At 42.2% G+C, this 18,887-nt stretch overlaps 1 protein-coding gene across 3 annotated transcripts in view; it reads left to right on the top strand.

Annotated features, from left to right (window-relative positions):
- The window catches only part of LOC110530968 (dipeptidyl aminopeptidase-like protein 6), a 121,011-nt gene that overhangs the window by 94,627 nt on the left and 7,497 nt on the right, over window positions 1–18,887 (top strand). For all 3 annotated transcript variants that reach the window (XR_005052935.1, XM_036986027.1, XM_036986028.1), the window contains exons 9-16: window positions 7,633–7,787; window positions 8,059–8,156; window positions 13,854–13,980; window positions 14,102–14,140; window positions 14,312–14,419; window positions 17,030–17,121; window positions 17,305–17,352; window positions 18,076–18,188. Coding sequence is in view for 2 of the 3 variants with exons in the window: in XM_036986027.1 (XP_036841922.1) it covers window positions 7,633–7,787; window positions 8,059–8,156; window positions 13,854–13,980; window positions 14,102–14,140; window positions 14,312–14,419; window positions 17,030–17,121; window positions 17,305–17,352; window positions 18,076–18,188 (780 nt within the window). In the remaining variant the exon portion in view is untranslated. The remainder of the gene's footprint in view (window positions 1–7,632; window positions 7,788–8,058; window positions 8,157–13,853; window positions 13,981–14,101; window positions 14,141–14,311; window positions 14,420–17,029; window positions 17,122–17,304; window positions 17,353–18,075; window positions 18,189–18,887) is intronic.

Raw genomic sequence — 18,887 nt, 5'->3', positions numbered from 1 at the left:
GATCTACCTACTGTATTCCTTTTTTCATTCATTTCTTTAACATTTTCCCCCATTTTGATTTGTTTTGTTGGCTTGCTGATGGTTTTAAAACTTTCGATGTAACCCGTTATATAACTTCATTACTGGATGGGATGTGTAGGTTTTATAGTGTTTTGACTGAGTTTCATAACAGCAGGCTTAGGTTTAAGGTGAAGGTAGTACCTCCTCTCTCTGCTAGTCGCTGCAGTTCAACCACAGGGCATTCTTGATCCCAAATCAGTTTTTGAGAGGATTATAAAATCATTATAACACACTTGTTTACCCTAAGGTCACTCTATCACTATGTAGGCCCATAGAGTACCACATTATGAGTCATAATACCCATAAAACATAAAGCTCAAACAGGGAAATGGTTCCAATCATTTTTTCACCATTCACTTTGTAAATATCTCGAGGACAATGTGACTTTTATCATTATATTCGCCTGTATTTACCCCCTAAAAATGAAATGCTAATTAGCTGGCAATGTGGCTATCATAAATAACTACAAATGCCATGATGATCTGGACGAGACTACCAAATCGAGGCAAAATAAGAATCTCTGGATTAACTATCTAATGTTAGCTAAATGTAAAATCAGCAAAAAAAGAAACATCCCTTTTTCAAGACCCTGTCTTTTAAAGATAATTCATAAATAATCCAAATAACTTCAAAGATCTTCATTGTAAAGGGTTTAAACACTGTTTCCCATGCTTGTTCAATGAACCATAAACAATTAATGAACATGCACCTGTGGAACGGTCGTTAAGACGTTAGGCAATTAAGGTTACAGCTACACACAGTAGGCAATTAATAAGGTCACAGTTCTGAAAACGTAGGACACTGAAGAGGACTTTCTACTGACTCAGTTACACCAGGAACGCACAATCTCTCCATCAGGGCTCAGACTGTCCGCAATAGGCTAAGAGAGGCTGGACTGAGGGTTTGTAGACCTGTTGTAAGACGGGTCCTCACAAGGCATCACCAGCAACAAAATCGCCTATGGGCACAAACCCAACGTTGCTGGACCAGACAGGACTGGCAAAAAGTGCAGTCACTGACAAGTCGCGGTTTTGTCTCACCGATGGTGATGGTAAACGCGAATCCGACCATCGGAGGAATGAGCGTTACACGAGGCCTGTACTCTGGAGCGGGATCGATTTGGAGGTGGAGGGTCCGTCATGGTCTGGGTCACAGCATCATTGGACTGAGCTTGTTGTCATTGCAGGCAATCTCGACGCTGTGCATTACAGGGAGGACATCCTCCTCCCTCATGTAGTACCCTTCCTGCAGGCTCATCCTGACATGACCCTGCAGCATGACAATGCCACGAGCTATACTGCTCATTCTGTGCCATGGCCAGGGAAGAGCCCGGATCTCAAATCTGGTGCAGTCTATGAGGAGGAGATGCACTGCAATACTTAATGCAGTTGGTGGCCACACCAGATACTGACTGTTACTTTTGGTTTTGACCCCCAACCCCCCCCCCCCCCTTTGTTCAGGGAGACATTATTCAATTTCTGTTAGTCACATGTCTGTGGAACTTGTTCAAAACTATAGTTTGTTAACAAGAAATTTGTGGAGTTTTAATGACTCCAACCTAAGTGTATGTAAACTTCAACTGGTTCCTCCAAACACCGGCTTCAAGGGCATTATCACTTTTATACAATGGGTAACCAACATATTAAAATAATTATTTACATATTTTCAATAAAACCGTTATTTTGATTAATTTATTCATACTATTTCATCCTTCCACAAGATATAGTCCCGACACAAATCTAGGGTTGCTACCAAAGCCGACTGGTCGTTGGTTGTATTGGTTTGGTTGCCAGAGACGCAACCCTGTCGTTTTGGGTCTGACAAGTCTTTTTGTTCTATATCTATGGATGTGACCCAGTCATTCGTTCTAAATGTTCCATTGCCATACTGGCTGGCAACGTTCTTCCGATCAGGAAGGAGACACGTTCTGTCTCATTGGGGCAGTCCGTCAGACTGCCAGATGGTGAAACGTGATTCATCACTGTTTCTGCTGCTCCAGAGTCCAATAGCGGCGAGCTTTAAACCACTCCAACCGACGCTTGGCATTGTGCATGGTGATCTTAGGCTTGTGTGCGGCTGTTCGGCCATGGAAAGTCATTTAATGAAGCTTCCGGCAAACAGTTCTTGTGCTGACATTGTTTCCAGAGGCAGTTTGCAACACTCACTACTGAGTTACAACCAAGGACTGACGATATATACGCGCAACATGCTTCAGCACTCGGCAGTCCCATTCTGTGAGCTTGTCTGGCATACCACTTTGCAGCTGAGCCGTTGTTGCTCCGAGAAGTTTCTACTTAAGTGATAATGCCAAAGAAGGTGTTTGGAGGACATATTGGCACGGGTGTTGTTGGCAAACCGTTTTTTCACAATTCCTAACATTTAATCCCAGTAAAAATGCCCTGTTTTAGGTCAGTTAGCATCACCACCTCATTTTAAGAATGTGAAATGTCAGAATAATAGCAGAGAGAATGATTTATTTAAGCTTTTATTTATTTAATCACATTCCCAGTGGGTCAGAAGTTGACACATTTGGTAGCATTGCCTTCAAATTGTTTAACTTTGGTCAAATGTTTCGGGTAGCCTTCAATAAGCTTCCCACAATAAATTGGGTTAATTTTGGCCCAATCCTCCTGACAAAGCTGGTGTAACTGAGTCAGGTTTGTAGGCCCCTTGCTCGCACAGGCTTTTTCAGTTCTACCCACCACACATTTTCTATGGAATTGAGGTCAGGGCTTTGTGATGGCCTCTCCAATACCTTAACTTCGTTGTCCTTAAGCCATTTTGCCACAACTTTGGAAGTATGCTTTGGGTCATTGTCCATTTGGAAGACCCATTTGCAACCAAGCTTTAACTTCCTGACTGATGTCTTGAAATGTTGCTTCAATATATCCACATCATTTTCCTTCCTCATGCAGCCATCTATTTTTTGAAGTGCACCAGTCCCTCCTGCAGCAAAGCACCCCCACAACATGATGCTGCCAACCCCGTGCTTCACAGTTGGGATGATGTTCTTCGGCTTGCAAGCCTCCCCCTTTTTCCTCCAAACATAACAATGGTCATTATGACCAGTTCTATTTTTGTTTCATCAGACCAGAGGACATTTCTCCAAAAAGTACAAGCTTTGTCCCCATGTGCAGTTGAAAACCATAGTCTGGCTTTCTTATGGTGGTTTTGGAGCAGTGGCTTCTTCCTTGCTGAGCGGCCTTTCAGGTTATGTCGATGTAGGACTCGTTTTACTGTGGATGTAGATACTTGTACCTGTCTCCTCCAGCATCTTCACAAGGTCCTTTGCTGTTGTTCTGGGATTGATTTGCACTTTTCGCACCAAATTCATCTCTAGATGCATAGGGCCAACTGTTAAGTTTGGTGCAGGAGGAATAATGGTCTGGTTCGGGCTATGCCCCTTAGTTCCAGTGAAGGGAAATCTTAACACTACAGCATACATTGACATTCTAGATGATTCTGTGCTTCCAGCTTTGTTGTAACAGTTTGGGGAAGGCCCTTTCCTGTTTCAGCTTGACAATGCAACCGTGCACAAAGCGAGGTCCATACAGAAATGGTTTGTCGATCGGTGTGGAAGACTTGACTGGCCTGCACAGAGCCAACCTTTGGAATGAGATGTTCGACGAGCAGGTGTCCACATACTTTTGTATGCATGTAGTGTAGTTGCATAATATTTGTACGCCACTAGGTGTTATACAGTGACTCTTGAACTGCAGAACCTGATTTATGTTTGAATATTGTACATTTGATAAATTGTGTTCATGCAGTGCTACCTTGACAAAGAGGCATTGGTCTCAATGGGACTCCCTGCTAAAATAAAGGTGAAATAAATCAAGTAAAATAAAATCTCAGAGCAACATCATCAGACTGGTGTGTGCGTGTGAGTGTGTGTCCCTCTCCCTGTCTTACCAGAGCAGAATGATTGGTGTGAGTGTGGTGTAGTATAGTAATGAGACAGGTTTATCTTCCAGCCATGCAGGACAGGAGTGATTGTCATGCAGAGCAGAGAGTGTCAGAGCAGAGAGAGTGTCAGAGCAGAGAGAGTGTCAGAGCAGAGAGAGTGTCAGAGCAGAGAGAGTGTCAGAGCAGAGAGAGTGTCAGAGCAGAGAGCGTGTCAGAGCAGAGAGCGTGTCAGAGCAGAGAGAGTGTCAGAGCAGAGAGAGTGTCACACAAAACTGACAGCGCAGGGCGTGGATCTCTTTTCAACACCCCAGTGCCGATTTATCACCCCAGACGTGTCGCGACAGGAAACGAGAAGCTGTCTGTCTGTCTATGGGGTTATGTATTGGAATAGGAAGTGTGTTATTGATTGGTGATGTGGAGATATGTGCACTGGATCGAAGCAACACTTCCTTTGATGGGCATTAGGCTACTGTGCATAGTAAGCATAATACTGTATTTTCACATTCAGTATATACAGTGCCTACACACACAATGACAGGTATTCATATAACACTTTAGCTTTTATAATAAACTAATGTCTTTACAGTTTACTTATTAGTTTCTAGGGCACAAAATGTGCTTCAAAAGTAGCTCGAATTCATATAGGCCCAATATAGGCTGTATTTCAATGAAAAACATCTTATTTTTTGGAAGAAAACATATAGACATTTTTCTAGTAGACCATCTGTCTCTCCTTGAGGGCTGTGGAGATCTGGGTCATGGTCCTCATGCTGTCACCATGACCACACTGAGACTGATATAATACAGTAAGTAACCAGACCCACTGAACTCGGAACTCCTTCACCAAAGCTCTGAAATGCCAGGCCAGTTTCAGCAATATTTTCTCCCATTGATTATCAGTGGGTCAGCAGAGAGCACAGCTCTTTCAGATCACCTATACCCTGCTTCGACTCCTCATACAGATGGTATTTTGCTATGCATCAATAGATTATGTTGGATATATGCTGTCATACTGTACTGAAGATTGCGTTGAACATTGTCCTTGAGAGCATTCATTTAGTTATTTAATTATCCATATCTCATCCCTAGAGAGGGGAACGACGAGTCAACATGTTTGTCAAATCATCGTACACCGCTCTCCCACACAATCTCTGTATGCTGGTCTTCGTCGTCCTTCATAGACCATCCTCATCCTCTGTCAACCGAAGTTGAGTCATATTGTGTTTGTCTCAGGGAAAGGCTGCTGTTTGTACGATTCCTTTGATAGGAAGCTTTCCTGGAAGGTCTGTGCTTCCACCTGGTGGGCTTTTGTGGATTATATTTGACTGGGCAAATAACTCCATTCATTTAATTACTTATCTTGTCCTTTTCTTTACCTCCGTTTTCAAATGACCTTCTGACATGCACCCTCCACACCTGATGGATGATAAAGAAATAAATTGACCCAGAACATAATCTGACATTCTACATCCCTCTGTATCTCTGTCGGTAACCCTGCAACATATTTCATCAATAGCTATGAGTAATGGACCTCCACTCCAGTGACAGTACAGTAAATGGGTGCCATAAATCAGAGACAGGCCACAACACATCTGCTCCATCAGCATCTGTTTACTGTGTTGTGTGGTGGAAATAACCTTTATCAGCACACACAGCTAATGAAGTGACTTTGGGATATGACGACATACAGTTGAAGTCGGAAATGTACATATCATATCTTAGCCAAATACATTTAAACTCAGTTTTTCACAATTCCTGATATTTAATCCTAGTACAAATTACCTGTATTAGGTCAGTTAGGATCACTACTTTATTTTAAGAATTTGAAATATCAGAATAACAGTAGAGAGAATAATTTATTTCAGCTTGTATTTCTTTCATCACATTCCCAGTGGGTCAGAAGTTTCCATACACTTAATTAGTATTTGGTAGCATTGCCTTTAAATTGTTTAACTTGGGTCAAACGTTTAGGGTAGCCTTCCACAAGCTTCCCACAATAAGTTGGGTGAATTTTGGCCCATTCCCCCTGACAGAGCTGGTGTAACTGAATCAGGTTAGTAGGCCTCCTTGCTCGCACAGGCTTTTTCAGTTCTGCCCACAAATGTTTTATAGGATTGAGGTCAGGGCTTTGTGATGGCCACTCCAATACCTTGACTTTGTTGTCCTTAAGCCATTTTGCTACAACTTTGGATGTATGCTTGGGGTCATTGTCCATTTGGAAGACCCATTTGCGACCAAGCTTTAACTTCCTGACTGATGTCTTGAGATGTTGCTTCAATATATCCACATACTTTTCCTTCCACATGATGTCATCTATTTTGTGAAGTGTACCAGTCCCTCCTGCAGCAAAGCACCCCCACAACATGATGCTGCCACCCCTGTGCTTCATGGTTGAAATGTTGTTCTTCGGTCTTTAAACAATTGTTGGAAAAATGACTTGTGTCATACACAAAGTAGATGTTCTAACCGACTTGCCAAAACTATAGTTTGTTAACAAGAAGATTGTGGAGTGGTTGAAAGACGAGTTTTAATGACTCCAACCTAAGTGTATGTAAACATCCGACTTCAACTGTATATACTGAGCAAAAATATAAATGCAACATGTAAAGTGTTGTTCTCATGTTTCATGAGGTGAAATAAAAGATCCCAGAAATGTTCCATACGCACAAAAAGCATATTTATCTAACATGTCCTCACCAGGGTCTCACCAGGGTCTTGACGTCGTAACTGAAGTTCGACGTCGTAACTAACTTCGGTGGTAAAATGCTCACCTTTGATGGCCACTGGCATACTGGAGAAGTGTGCTCTTCACCGATGAGTCCCGGTTTCAACTGTACCGGGCAGATGGCGTTGTGTGGGCAAGTGGTTTGCTGATGTGAACAGAGTGCACCATGGTGGTGGTGGGGTTATGGTATGGGCAGGCATAAGCTACGGACAACAAACACAATTGCATTTTAGGGGGGGACCAACGATGGCAATTTGAATGCATAGAGATACCGTGATGAGAACCTGAGGCCCAATGCACGGCCCCATGTCACAAGGATCTGTACACAATTCCTGGAATCTGAAAATGTCCCAGTTCTTCCATGGCCTGCATACTCACCAGACATGTCACCCATTCAGCACATTTGGGATGCTCTGTGTTGACGTGTACGACAGTGTACGACAGTGTGTTCCAGTTCCCGCCAATATCCAGCAACTTTGCACAGCCATTGAAGAGGAGTGGGACAACATTCCACAGGCCACATTTAACAGCCTGATCAACTCTATGTAAGGAGATGTGTCGCGCTGCATGAGGTGAATGGTAGTCACACCAGATATTGACTGGTTTTCCGATCCACACCCCTACCTTTTTTTAAAGGTATTCTGTGACCTACAGATGCATATCTATATTCCCAGTCATGTGAAATCCATAGATTAGGGCCTAATGAATCCATTTCAATTGACTGATTTCCTTATATGAACTGTAACTAAAATCTTTGAAACTTTGAACTTTTTGTTCAGTGTACATCGTATCAGTAAACAACAGACTATTAGCTTTATTATTAATCTTGGAAACCTTATAGTCTTAAAGCCTGCCTTGAAGATGAATGGATGTTATTTATCACCATATTTTTTATACAGTGTGATACAGTAGTTCATTGTTTATGGGATTTGTTGTTTCAGAGGAGATCCTTCAGACCCACATAGCCCATTGGTGGTCTCCAGATGGTCTCAGACTGTCCTACGCCACCATCAACGACACCCTGGTGCCCAAGATGGAGGTCCCTATTTTCACTGGCGCCCCGTATCCAATAGGGCTGGAGTACCATTACCCCAAGGTAAATCCCAGAGACAGCCTCTTGTCTATATTCTCTGTCCTCTTTGCCCTACACTGCCCTGACATTTTTGGGTGAGTGGTATTGAATGAGTACCAATTGTTGTTGTGCAGATCGTCTCTGGTTCAAACCCAGGTCAGAACAGAAAAGGGATAAACTCTTCTACAGAGTTGTGTGGATCTGACAGTTGACTTCACACAGACAAAAGGGATCCATATAGATACCGTATAACCCACTGAATTATATGATTTCTGACCTGTCTTTTCCCCTGCAGGCTGGGGAGGAGAACCCTGTAGTACACCTGTCTGTAGTGAGTTTGAACGGCCCCCTTCACACGGTGGAGATGAAGAAACCTGACGACCCCAGGATAGGGTAAGTGTCTCACTGACTGAATGACACAGTTGCACGGTTCAAGATAATCTTTATTATCCCATAGGGAAGGGATCATCAACTAGATTCAGCCGCGGGACAATTATTTTCTTTAGCGCATGGTCAGGAGCCGGAACAAAATTACAAATCATTTGTAGATTGCAAATTGACCGCAAGAAGCACAGAAATAACTTTTGACTAAAACATAATCATTTCAAATCTTGCTTACATTTTTATACGATCACATATACAGTATCTCTCTATTATGCGTGGGAATACTTTGGAACACATTTCCAAAATTAAAATCACTTGGAGATGATTTCCTGGTGTTTTTACAGTCTTTTATATCCAACTATATATACACACAGTACCAGTCAAAAGTTTGGACACACTTACTCATTCAAGGGTTTTTCTTTCTTTTTTATTTTACTATTTTCTACATTGTAGAATAATAGTGAAGACATCAAAACTATAAAATAACACATATGGAATCATGTAGTAACCCAAAACGTGTTAAACAAATCAAAATCTATTTTATATTTGAGATTCTTCAAAGTAGCTACCCTTGGCACATTCTTGGCATTCTCTCATCCTCTCATTTCAATTAACAGGTGTACCTTGTTAAAAGTTAATTTGTGAAATTTCTTCTCTTCCCTTAATGCGTTTGAGTCAATTAGTTGTGTTGTGACAAGGTAGGAGTGGTATTGTCACGCCCTGACCTTAGTATTCTTTGTTTTCTTTATTATTTTGGTTAGGTCAGGGTGTGACATGGGTGATGTATGTGTTTTTGCCCCTGTCTAGGGGTGTTGTATGTCTATGGGTGTTCACTAGTCTAGGTTTTATGTTTGTCTATGGTTGCCTAGATTGGTTCTCAATTAGAGGCAGCTGTTTATCGTTGTTTTTGTACCTGTCTAGGGGTTTTGTATGTCTATGGGTGTTCACTAATCTAGGTTTTTATGTATGTCTATGGTTTCCTAGATTGGTTCTCAATTAGAGGCAGCTGTTTATCGTTGTTTTTGTACCTGTCTAGGGGTTTTGTATGTCTATGGGTGTTCACTAATCTAGGTTTTATGTATGTCTATGGTTGCCTAGATTGGTTCTCAATTAGAGGCAGCTGTTTATCGTTGTCTCTGATTGGGAACCATATTTAGGCAGCCATATTCCTTGGGTATTTCGTGGGTTATTGTCTATGTGTTAGTTGCCTGTGTCTGCACTTATCATATGTAGCGTCATATTAGTTTTGTTGTTTTGTAAGTTTGTTTAAGTGTCCTTTGTTTCATTAAATAAGAAGATGTATTCATCTCACGCTGCGCCTTGGTCTCATCCATACAACGAACGTGACAGGTGTACAGAAGATAGCCCTATTTGGTAAAATACCAAGTCCGTATTATGGCAAGAACAGCTCAAATAATCAAAGAGAAACGACAGTCCATTATTACTGTAAGACATGAAGGTCAGTCAATCAGGAAAATTTCAAGAACTTTGAAAGTTTCTTCAAGTGCAGATGCAAAAACCATCAAGCGCAATGATGAAACTTGCTCTCATGAGGACCGCCACAGGAAAGGAAGACCCAGAGTTACCTCTGCTGCAGAGGATAAATTCATTAGAGTTAACTGCACCTCAAATTGCAGCACAAATAAATGCTTCATAGAGTTCACGTATCAGACACATAATGGACACCAATAATAAGAAGAGACTTGCTTGGGCCAAGAAACATGAGCAATGGACATTAGACCGTTTGAAATCTGTCCTTTGGTCTGATGAGTCCAAATTTGCAATTTTTGTTTCCAGTAGATGAACGAATGATCTCCGCATGTGTGGTTCCCACCGTGAAGCATGCAGGACGAGGTGTGGGGGTGCTTTGCTGGTGACAGTGTCTGATTTATTTAGAATTCAATGCACACCTAACCAGCATGGCTACCACAACATTCTGCAGCAATACGCCATCGCATCTGGTTTGCGCTTAGTGGGACTATCATTTGTTTTTCAACAGGACAATGACCCAAAACACACCTCCAGGGTGTTGTGCTATTTGACCAAGAAGAGTGATGGTGTGCTGCATCAGATGGGGCAGCAGGTAACCTAGTGGTTAGAGCGTTGGGCCAGTAACCGAAAGGTTGGTGGATCGAATCCCTGAGCTGACAAGGTAAAAATCTGTTGTTCTGCCCCTGAACAAGGCAGTTAACCCACTGTTCCTAGGCTGTCATTGTAAGTAAGAATTTGTTATTTTAACTGACTTGCCTGGTTAAATAAAGGTTAAATAAAAAAATAAGAAGGTGACCTGGCCTCCACAATCACCCAACCTCAACCCAGTTGAGATGGTTCGGAATGAGTTGGACTGCAGAGTGATGAAAAGAGAGATTGCCAAGAGTGTGCAAAGCTGTCAACAAGTCAAAGGGTGGCTACTTTGAAGAATCACAAATATAAAAATCTATTTTGATTTAACACTTTTTTGGCTACTACATGATTCCATAAGTGTTATTTCATAGTAGAAAATAGTAAAGATAAAGATTCTTGTTTTTAAATGAGTATGTGTGTCTATATAAAGTGGGGCAAAAAAGTATTTAGTCAGCCACCAATTGTGCAAGTTCTCCCACTTAAAAATATGAGAGAGGCCTGTAATTTTCATCATAGGTACACTTCAACTATGACAGACAAAATGAGAAAAGAAATCCAGAAAATCACATTGTAGGATTTTTTATGAATTTATTTGCAAATTATGGTGGAAAATAAGTATTTGGTCAATAACAAAAGTGTATCTCAATACTTTGTTATATACCCTTTGTTGGCAATGACAGATGTCAAACGTTTTCTGTAAGTCTTCACAAGGTTTTCACACACTGTTGCTGGTATTTTGGCGCATTCCTCCATGCAGATCTCCTCTAGAGCAGTGATGTTTTGGGGCTGTTGCTGGGCAACACGGACTTTGAACTCCCTCCAAAGATTTTCTATGGGGTTGAGATCTGGCGACTGGCTAGGCCACTCCAGGACCTTGAAATGCTTCTTACGAAGCCACTCCTTCGTTGCCCTGAAAGACCCAGTCACGTTTCATCTTCAATGCCCTTGCTGATGGAAGGACGTTTTCACTCAAAATCTCACGATACATGGCCCCATTCATTCTTTCCTTTACACGGATCAGTCGTCCTGGTCCCTTTGCAGAAAAACACGCTTCACAGTAGGTATGGTGTTCTTTGGATGCAACTCAGCATTCTTTGTCCTCCAAACACGACGAGTTGAGTTTTTACCAAAAAGTTATATTTTGGTTTTATCTGACCATATGACATTCTCCCAATATTCTTCTGGATCATCCAAATGCTCTCTAGCAAACTTCAGACGGGCCTGGACATGTACTGGCTTAAGCAGGGGGACACGTCTGGCACTGCAGGATTTGAGTCCCTGGCGGCGTAGTGTGTTACTGATGGTAGACTTTGTTACTTTGGTCCCAGCTCTCTGCAGGTCATTCACTAGTTCCTCCGTGTGGTTCTGGGATTTTTGCTCACCGTTCTTGTGATCATTTTGACCCCACGGGGTGAGATCTTGCGTGGAGCCCCAGATCGAGGGAGATTATCAGTGGTCTTGTATGTCTTCCATTTCCTAATAATTGCTCCCACAGTTGATTTCTTCAAACCAAGCTGCTTACCTATTGCAGATTCCGTCTTCCCAGCCTGGTGCAGGTTTTTTTCTCATTTTGTCTGTCATAGTTGAAGTGTACCTATGATGAAAATTACAGGCCTCTCATCTTTTTAAGTGGGAGAACTTGCACAATTGGTAGCTGACTAAATACTTTTTTGCCCCACTGTATGTGTATATATGTGTATTTATGTGTGTCTATATATACAGTGCCTTGCGAAAGTATTCGGCCCCCTTGAACTTTGCGACCTTTTGCCACATTTCAGGCTTCAAACATAAAGATATAAAACTGTATTTTTTTGTGAAGAATCAACAAGTGGGACACAATCATGAAGTGGAACGACATTTATTGGATATTTCAAACTTTTTTAACAAATCAAAAACTGAAAAATTGGGCGTGCAAAATTATTCAGCCCCTTTACTTTCAGTGCAGCAAACTCTCTCCAGAAGTTCAGTGAGGATCTCTGAATGATCCAATGTTGACCTAAATGACTAATGATGATAAATACAATCCACCTGTGTGTAATCAAGTCTCCGTATAAATGCACCTGCACTGTGATAGTCTCAGAGGTCCGTCAAAAGCGCAGAGCATCATGAAGAACAAGGAACACACCAGGCAGGTCCGAGATACTGTTGTGAAGAAGTTTAAAGCCGGATTTGGATACAAAAAGATTTCCCAAGCTTTAAACATCCCAAGGAGCACTGTGCAAGCGATAATATTGAAATGGAAGGAGTATCAGACCACTGCAAATCTACCAAGACCTGGCCGTCCCTCTAAACTTTCCGCTCAAACAAGGAGAAGACTGATCAGAGATGCAGCCAAGAGGCCCATGATCACTCTGGATGAACTGCAGAGATCTACAGCTGAGGTGGGAGACTCTGTCCATAGGACAACAATCAGTCGTATATTGCACAAATCTGGCCTTTATGGAAGAGTGGCAAGAAGAAAGCCATTTCTTAAAGATATCCATAAAAAGTGTTGTTTAAAGTTTGGCACAAGCCACCTGGGAGACACACCAAACATGTGGAAGAAGGTGCTCTGGTCAGATGAAACCAAAATTGAACTTTTTGGCAACAATGCAAAACGTTATGTTTGACGTAAAAGCAACACAGCTCATCACCCTGAACACACCATGCCCACTGTCAAACATGGTGGTGGCAGCATCATGGTTTGGGCCTGCTTTTCTTCAGCAGGGACAGGGAAGATGGTTAAAATTGATGGGAAGATGGATGGAGCCAAATACAAGACCATTCTGGAAGAAAACCTGATGGAGTCTGCAAAAGACCTGAGACTGGGACGGAGATTTGTCTTCCAACAAGACAATGATCCAAAACATGAAGCAAAATCTACAATGGAATGGTTCAAAAATAAACATATCCAGGTGTTAGAATGGCCAAGTCAAAGTCCAGACCTGAATCCAATCGAGAATCTGTGGAAAGAACTGAAAATTGCTGTTCACAAATGCTCTCCATCCAACCTCACTGAGCTCGAGCTGTTTTGCAAGGAGGAATGGGAAAAAATGTGAGTCTCTCGATGTGCAAAACTGATAGAGACATACCCCAAGCGACTTACAGCTGTAATCGCAGCAAAAGGTGGCGCTACAAAGTATTAACTTAAGGGGGCTGAATAATTTTGCACGCCCAATTTTTCAGTTTTTGATTTGTTAAAAAAGTTTGAAATATCCAATAAATGTCGTTCCACTTCATGATTGTGTCCCACTTGTTGTTGATTCTTCACAAAAAAAATACAGTTTTATATCTTTATGTTTGAAGCCTGAAATGTGGCAAAAGGTCGCAAAGTTCAAGGGGGCCGAATACTTTCGCAAGGCACTGTATATGTGTGTGTGTATGTGTATGCATGGAGTATATGTATACATGTGTATAAACATTTTTTTTTTACTTGGTGGGGGCATATAAAATCACCTGCTGGCTAAATTTGGACTACGGGCCATATTCATCATGGAATAAGCTTGCATCATAATGTATACCGCATTAACCATGGCAATTCTGAAACGATAGGAAATGAATTTACCTAAACTTGTAACTCATCCCATTGTGTTATTTTTGTAGAATGGAATATTACATCACAATGGTTATGTGGGCCACCACCACCAAGCTGGCAGTCAACTGGTTGAACAGAGCCCAGAACAACTCCATATTGACACTGTGTGAGGCCACCACAGGAGTCTGCACTAAGGTGGAACTCTCTCTCTCACACACACACACACACAAGAACACACACAAACATGCATGCATGCACACATTGCCACCCTCTTACACTGGCCCTAGCCCTTACTTGCTATCTCATACTTTTCCAGAAACATGAGGATGAAAGTGATAGCTGGCTACACAAACAGGTAAGTGATATGAACAGTAAAAGCATTTTATAACATTTATCACTCACAACACACAAAAAAACAACCCATACATTACAGTCAACACTTACAGAAGAAGGGACAGAAGTGCATTTTACCGATTTAGTTGTCTCATGTACTCAGACTCACTCCTCCTTTCTCTCCCTACTGTAGAACGAAGCGCCACTCTTCTCCCATGATGGATACAAGTTCTTCTTTACCAGAGCTATACCTCAGGGTGGGAGGGGCAAGTTCTTCCATATCTCCATGTCAACCTCCCAGGTAGAACAACACTGTCCTCCTTCCTGGAGTTATGTCCACTACCATTCAAATGTTTGGGGTCACTTAGAAATGTCCTTGTTTTTGAAAGAATAGCTAAGTTCTTGTCCAAATAACATAAAATTGATCAGAAATGTTGTAAATGACTATTGTAGCTGGAAACGGCAGATTTTTTATGGAATATCTACATAGGCGTACAGAGGCCCATTATCAGCAACCATCACTGCTGTGTTCCAATGGCACATTGTGTTAGCTAATCCAAGTTTATAATTTTAAAAGGCTAATTGATCATTAGAAAACCCTTTCACAATTATGTTAGCAGCTGAAAACTGTTGTTCTGATTTAAAGAAGCAATAAAACTGTCCTTCTTTAAAGTAGTTGAGTATCTAGAGCATCAGCATTTGTGGGTTCGATTACAGGCTCAAAATGGCTAGAAACAAAGACCTTTCTTCTGAAACTCGTCAGTCTATTCTTGTTCTGAGAAATGAAGGCTATTCATTGTGAGACATTGCCAAGAAACTGAAGATTTTGTACAATGCTGGGTACTACTCCCTTCACAGAACAGTGCAAACTGGCTCTAACCAGAATAGAAACTGAGCAAGAGGATAAGTACATTAGAGTGTCTAGTTTGAGAAACAGACACCTCACAAGTCCTCAACTGGCAGCTTCATTAAATAGTACCCTCAAAACACCCGTCTCACCGTCAACAGTGAAGTTGCGACTCCATGATGCTGGTCTTCTCGGCAGAGTTGCAAAGAAAAAGCTGTATCTCAGACTGGTAAATAAAAATAAAATATTAAGATGGGCAAAAGAACACAGATGCAAGATCACGGTTGAACCAGGGGCTGAACTTGTTTTTAATTCTCGTTTTCTTTATGGGGCCTTGTTTGTTAACAATACCACTGAAAAAAAAAAAAAAAGAAGGTCCAAGCGTCTTCGACAGAGGGGATCAAGCTGATTCTGTACCAATTTACAGAGGCCAAATCATGAAGGAAGGTTTGCTCATTAAAGTTTTTTTGCCGAGCGTCAAATCAGGATATGTAATTTCACTGAGCAGCCATTACGAACACAGGCTGTAAAACAGTGATCACTAAGGTCATTACAGAAAACACCAGACTGAAAACACCAGACTGATACCTATCAGGATTATTTGTGAGGATAACATCGAGGAAAGTAGCCTTTTCTGGGTGTTTGGAGTCATACCTTGTGGGATTGGTAATAATCTGAGAAAGATTTAGGGAGTCCCGTTGCTTTAGGACTTGGTCAGGTGGTTTAAACATGTCCCAGTTTAGGTCACCTAGCAGGAAAAATTCTGACTTAGTGTAAGGGGCCAGGAAAGAGCTAAGGGCAGGTAGGGTACAGGCCGGTGCTGATGGAGAACGATAACACCCAGCGACAGTCAACAAAGAGCTATTAGAAAGTTAATTGCTTAAAGCCAGCAAATCAATTTGTTTGGTGGAGACAACCGAGCACTAAAGGTGATCGTTGGTAAAGATTGCCACTCCCCCACCTTTGGAAGATCTGTCTTGTCAAAAAAGGTTATAGCCAGAAGAGTTACCATCAGTATTCAAAACAGTCTACCTTAACCACATCTCAGTAATGACCAACACATCTGGATTGGAACTGTGAATCCACACTTTCAATTGATCCATTTTAGGTAATAAGCTTCTAGTGTTGAAGTGAAGAAAACCCAGGCTTTTACGAGAGCAGAAATCAGTGAAGCAGATATCAGAGCACAAGTCAGAATTGGAGCTAGCAATAGTAGATGGGCCAGGGTGAACATGCACATTTCCCGATATCATCAACAGTAATACAATCAAGGCACGGCAGAGGACAGGGAGAGCTCTGCAGTGTTGATTAATAACATTTTAATGTGCATTAGATGGCAACAAGATCATATTGTACAGCAATTTCATCAGGTAACATGAATACAAAGCCAGCGAGAGGTGGTTATAAGGAGGCCAAAAGTCTGTGTAACCAATAGTGTCAGTCCTGAGTGTGGGAACAAACATAGTATGTAGCATGGTTGGGTAAACAAGAAAGCTCATAGTCAACAAAGCATACAGGAGTCATGGGGCAAATAGTACAATGCACAATAAAAAATACATAATGACTTGGGGCTAGCCATTGTAAGTTCAGTCAGTCTCCCCAACGGTGCCTGTGTGCTGGAGGTGAACGAAAGCTCGGGAGAGAGGGGGGAGTGTGGTGGGGGTACCTGTACCAGACAGGGAGAGACAAGACAGGGAAGGCGGTGAACAGATCGCCAGGTGGAACCCCAGCAGCAGGCAACAGGAGTAGGTATTACACACACTTGGGAGAAGCTTTTATTTCTGGAGGCAGATTTCTTGTGGAAAATGCCAGTGGGTGGTCTCTGAACAGTGGGAGAGGGCTTCAAAAGCCTCTGGATTTGGGTGGGGTAGCCTGCGAGATTCCTGCCATTTGTTGGGCTCAAAGGCTTCGACACCTCAGTGATTATTGAAGTTGTATCTGGTCTGTTTCAGTTCCAGGTTGGATGGTGTCCTCAGGTCTCTGCTGTTTGTTTGCCAGAGCCAACTGTAGCCAACTGTTCTTTAACCTGTAGTTGTCATGTTGACATGTATTGTTCCATTCCAGCCCAACACCAGCACAGACACGCTGCAGTCCCTGACATCAGGAGACTGGGACGTTACTCAGATACTAGCTTACAGCCAAGACAAGCAGCTCATGTAAGTCTCTCCACCCATACATTACAGTAACGTGACCAAATAGTACCACTATGATTCCTAAATACATATAATTTATTATCACTTATAGTTGATCAAATGTTACCATGGGAACTTGACTTACCTTCTCTTGTTCAGGTAATAGTCATCGAACTCCAAACTGATTTTCATCACAATGTTTTACAGATACTTTTTGAGCACAGAGGATGATCCAAAACGACGACACCTCTACAGGTAGAGTTAGAGGGTTTATTCTGTGAGAGATCACTATGTAATTGTTTTTATCTAACAGGGTATAATCAATCAAATGTATTTATAAAGCCCTTTTTACATCAGCCGATGTCACAAAGTGCTATACAGAAACCCAACATAAAACCCCAAACAGCAAGCAATGCAGATCTAGAAGCACGGTTGCTAGGAAAAACTCCCTGGAAAGGCAGGAACCTAGGAAGAAACCTAGAAAGAAACCTAGAACCAGGCTCTGAGGGGTGTCCAGTCCTCTTCTGGCTGTGCTGGTGGTGATTATAACAGTACATGGCCAAGATGTTCATAGATGACCAGCAGGGTCAAATAATAATAATCACAGTGGTTGTAGAGGGTGCAACAGGTCAGCACCTCAGGAGTAAATGTCAGTTGGCTTTTCATAGCCGATCATTCAGAGTTAGAGACAGCAGGTGAGGTAGAGAGAGGGAGTCGAGGTCCGGGACAAGGTAGCATGTCCGGTGAACAGGTCAGGGTTCCATAGCCGCAGGCAGAAGAGTTGAAACTGGAGCAGCAGCAGGTGGACTGGGGACAGCAAGGAGTCATCAGTCCAGGTAGTCCTGAGGCATGGTCCCAGGGCTCAAGGAGGGAGGGAGGGAGAGAGAGAACTTAAATTCACATAGGACACCAGATAAGACAGCAGAAATACTCCAGATAATGCTAATAGCGTGGTTTACTGTATCTATCCTATATCAGTGCGGACACTAAAGGCCCGTTCAACCGCCGCTGTCTGTCATGTGAGTTCAAGTGTGGCTATGTGGAGGGCTCCTTCAGCCACAACATTCAGTACTTCCTGCTTAACTGTAAAGGTGAGTGCTCCTGACCTTGAATCCTGAACACTAAGCAGTATATGTTGTACTTTCCTGAATCAGTAGATTTTTGTGATACATAAATAAAAAGTATTTGGCTATGCTGCTGAGGTTTTAGTGGGGTGTTTAGTGTCAAATATATAAAATAAATAAAACATCTGAGTCAAAATATTAAATTGAATTAATGTTCAATGCTATGGCAAAAGGTTGTATTGAATCTGACTGCAGTACACCACTAACCACTGTTTCTACTTGCCAATCAGATGTAGCTCAATGTGAACTGCCGTAGTTGGCATAGTATGTCCTGCCCTGCTTCCTGTGTGTCAGACAAGGTTCTGTCTGAAATGAGAGCAGGGCCCAGGGAGGGACAGATGAGGACGGGCTCAGCGCTGCATGGCCTTTTTTATGTTTGTGTTCTCATTCTCTCTGAGAACGTTAATCATCGTTCTCTCCTACCGGTGCAGTTGCCATGGCAGCTGATTTGTTTAGAGGGTCCGCTTTGGAGAGGAAAAAGGGCAACAACCTTTTCATTAATTCGATCTTGTGAGTGGAGAGCAGCCCTGGTCTGTTAGGAGTAATAATAACACCCAGGTATTCATTCAGCTGCTCCCCAGGGTGCTACAGACAGACAGTGGCTTCTCAGTAATGACACATGGCTGGCTGAGAAGGGTTATTTCTAGACTTGCATTACTAAAGATG

Source organism: Oncorhynchus mykiss, chromosome 8, assembly GCF_013265735.2.
Source record: "Oncorhynchus mykiss isolate Arlee chromosome 8, USDA_OmykA_1.1, whole genome shotgun sequence".
In the NCBI taxonomy this organism is placed as follows: Eukaryota; Metazoa; Chordata; class Actinopteri; order Salmoniformes; family Salmonidae; genus Oncorhynchus; species Oncorhynchus mykiss.
Note: the sequence above shows the minus strand (reverse complement) of the source record. Positions and strands in the feature narration are given on the sequence as shown.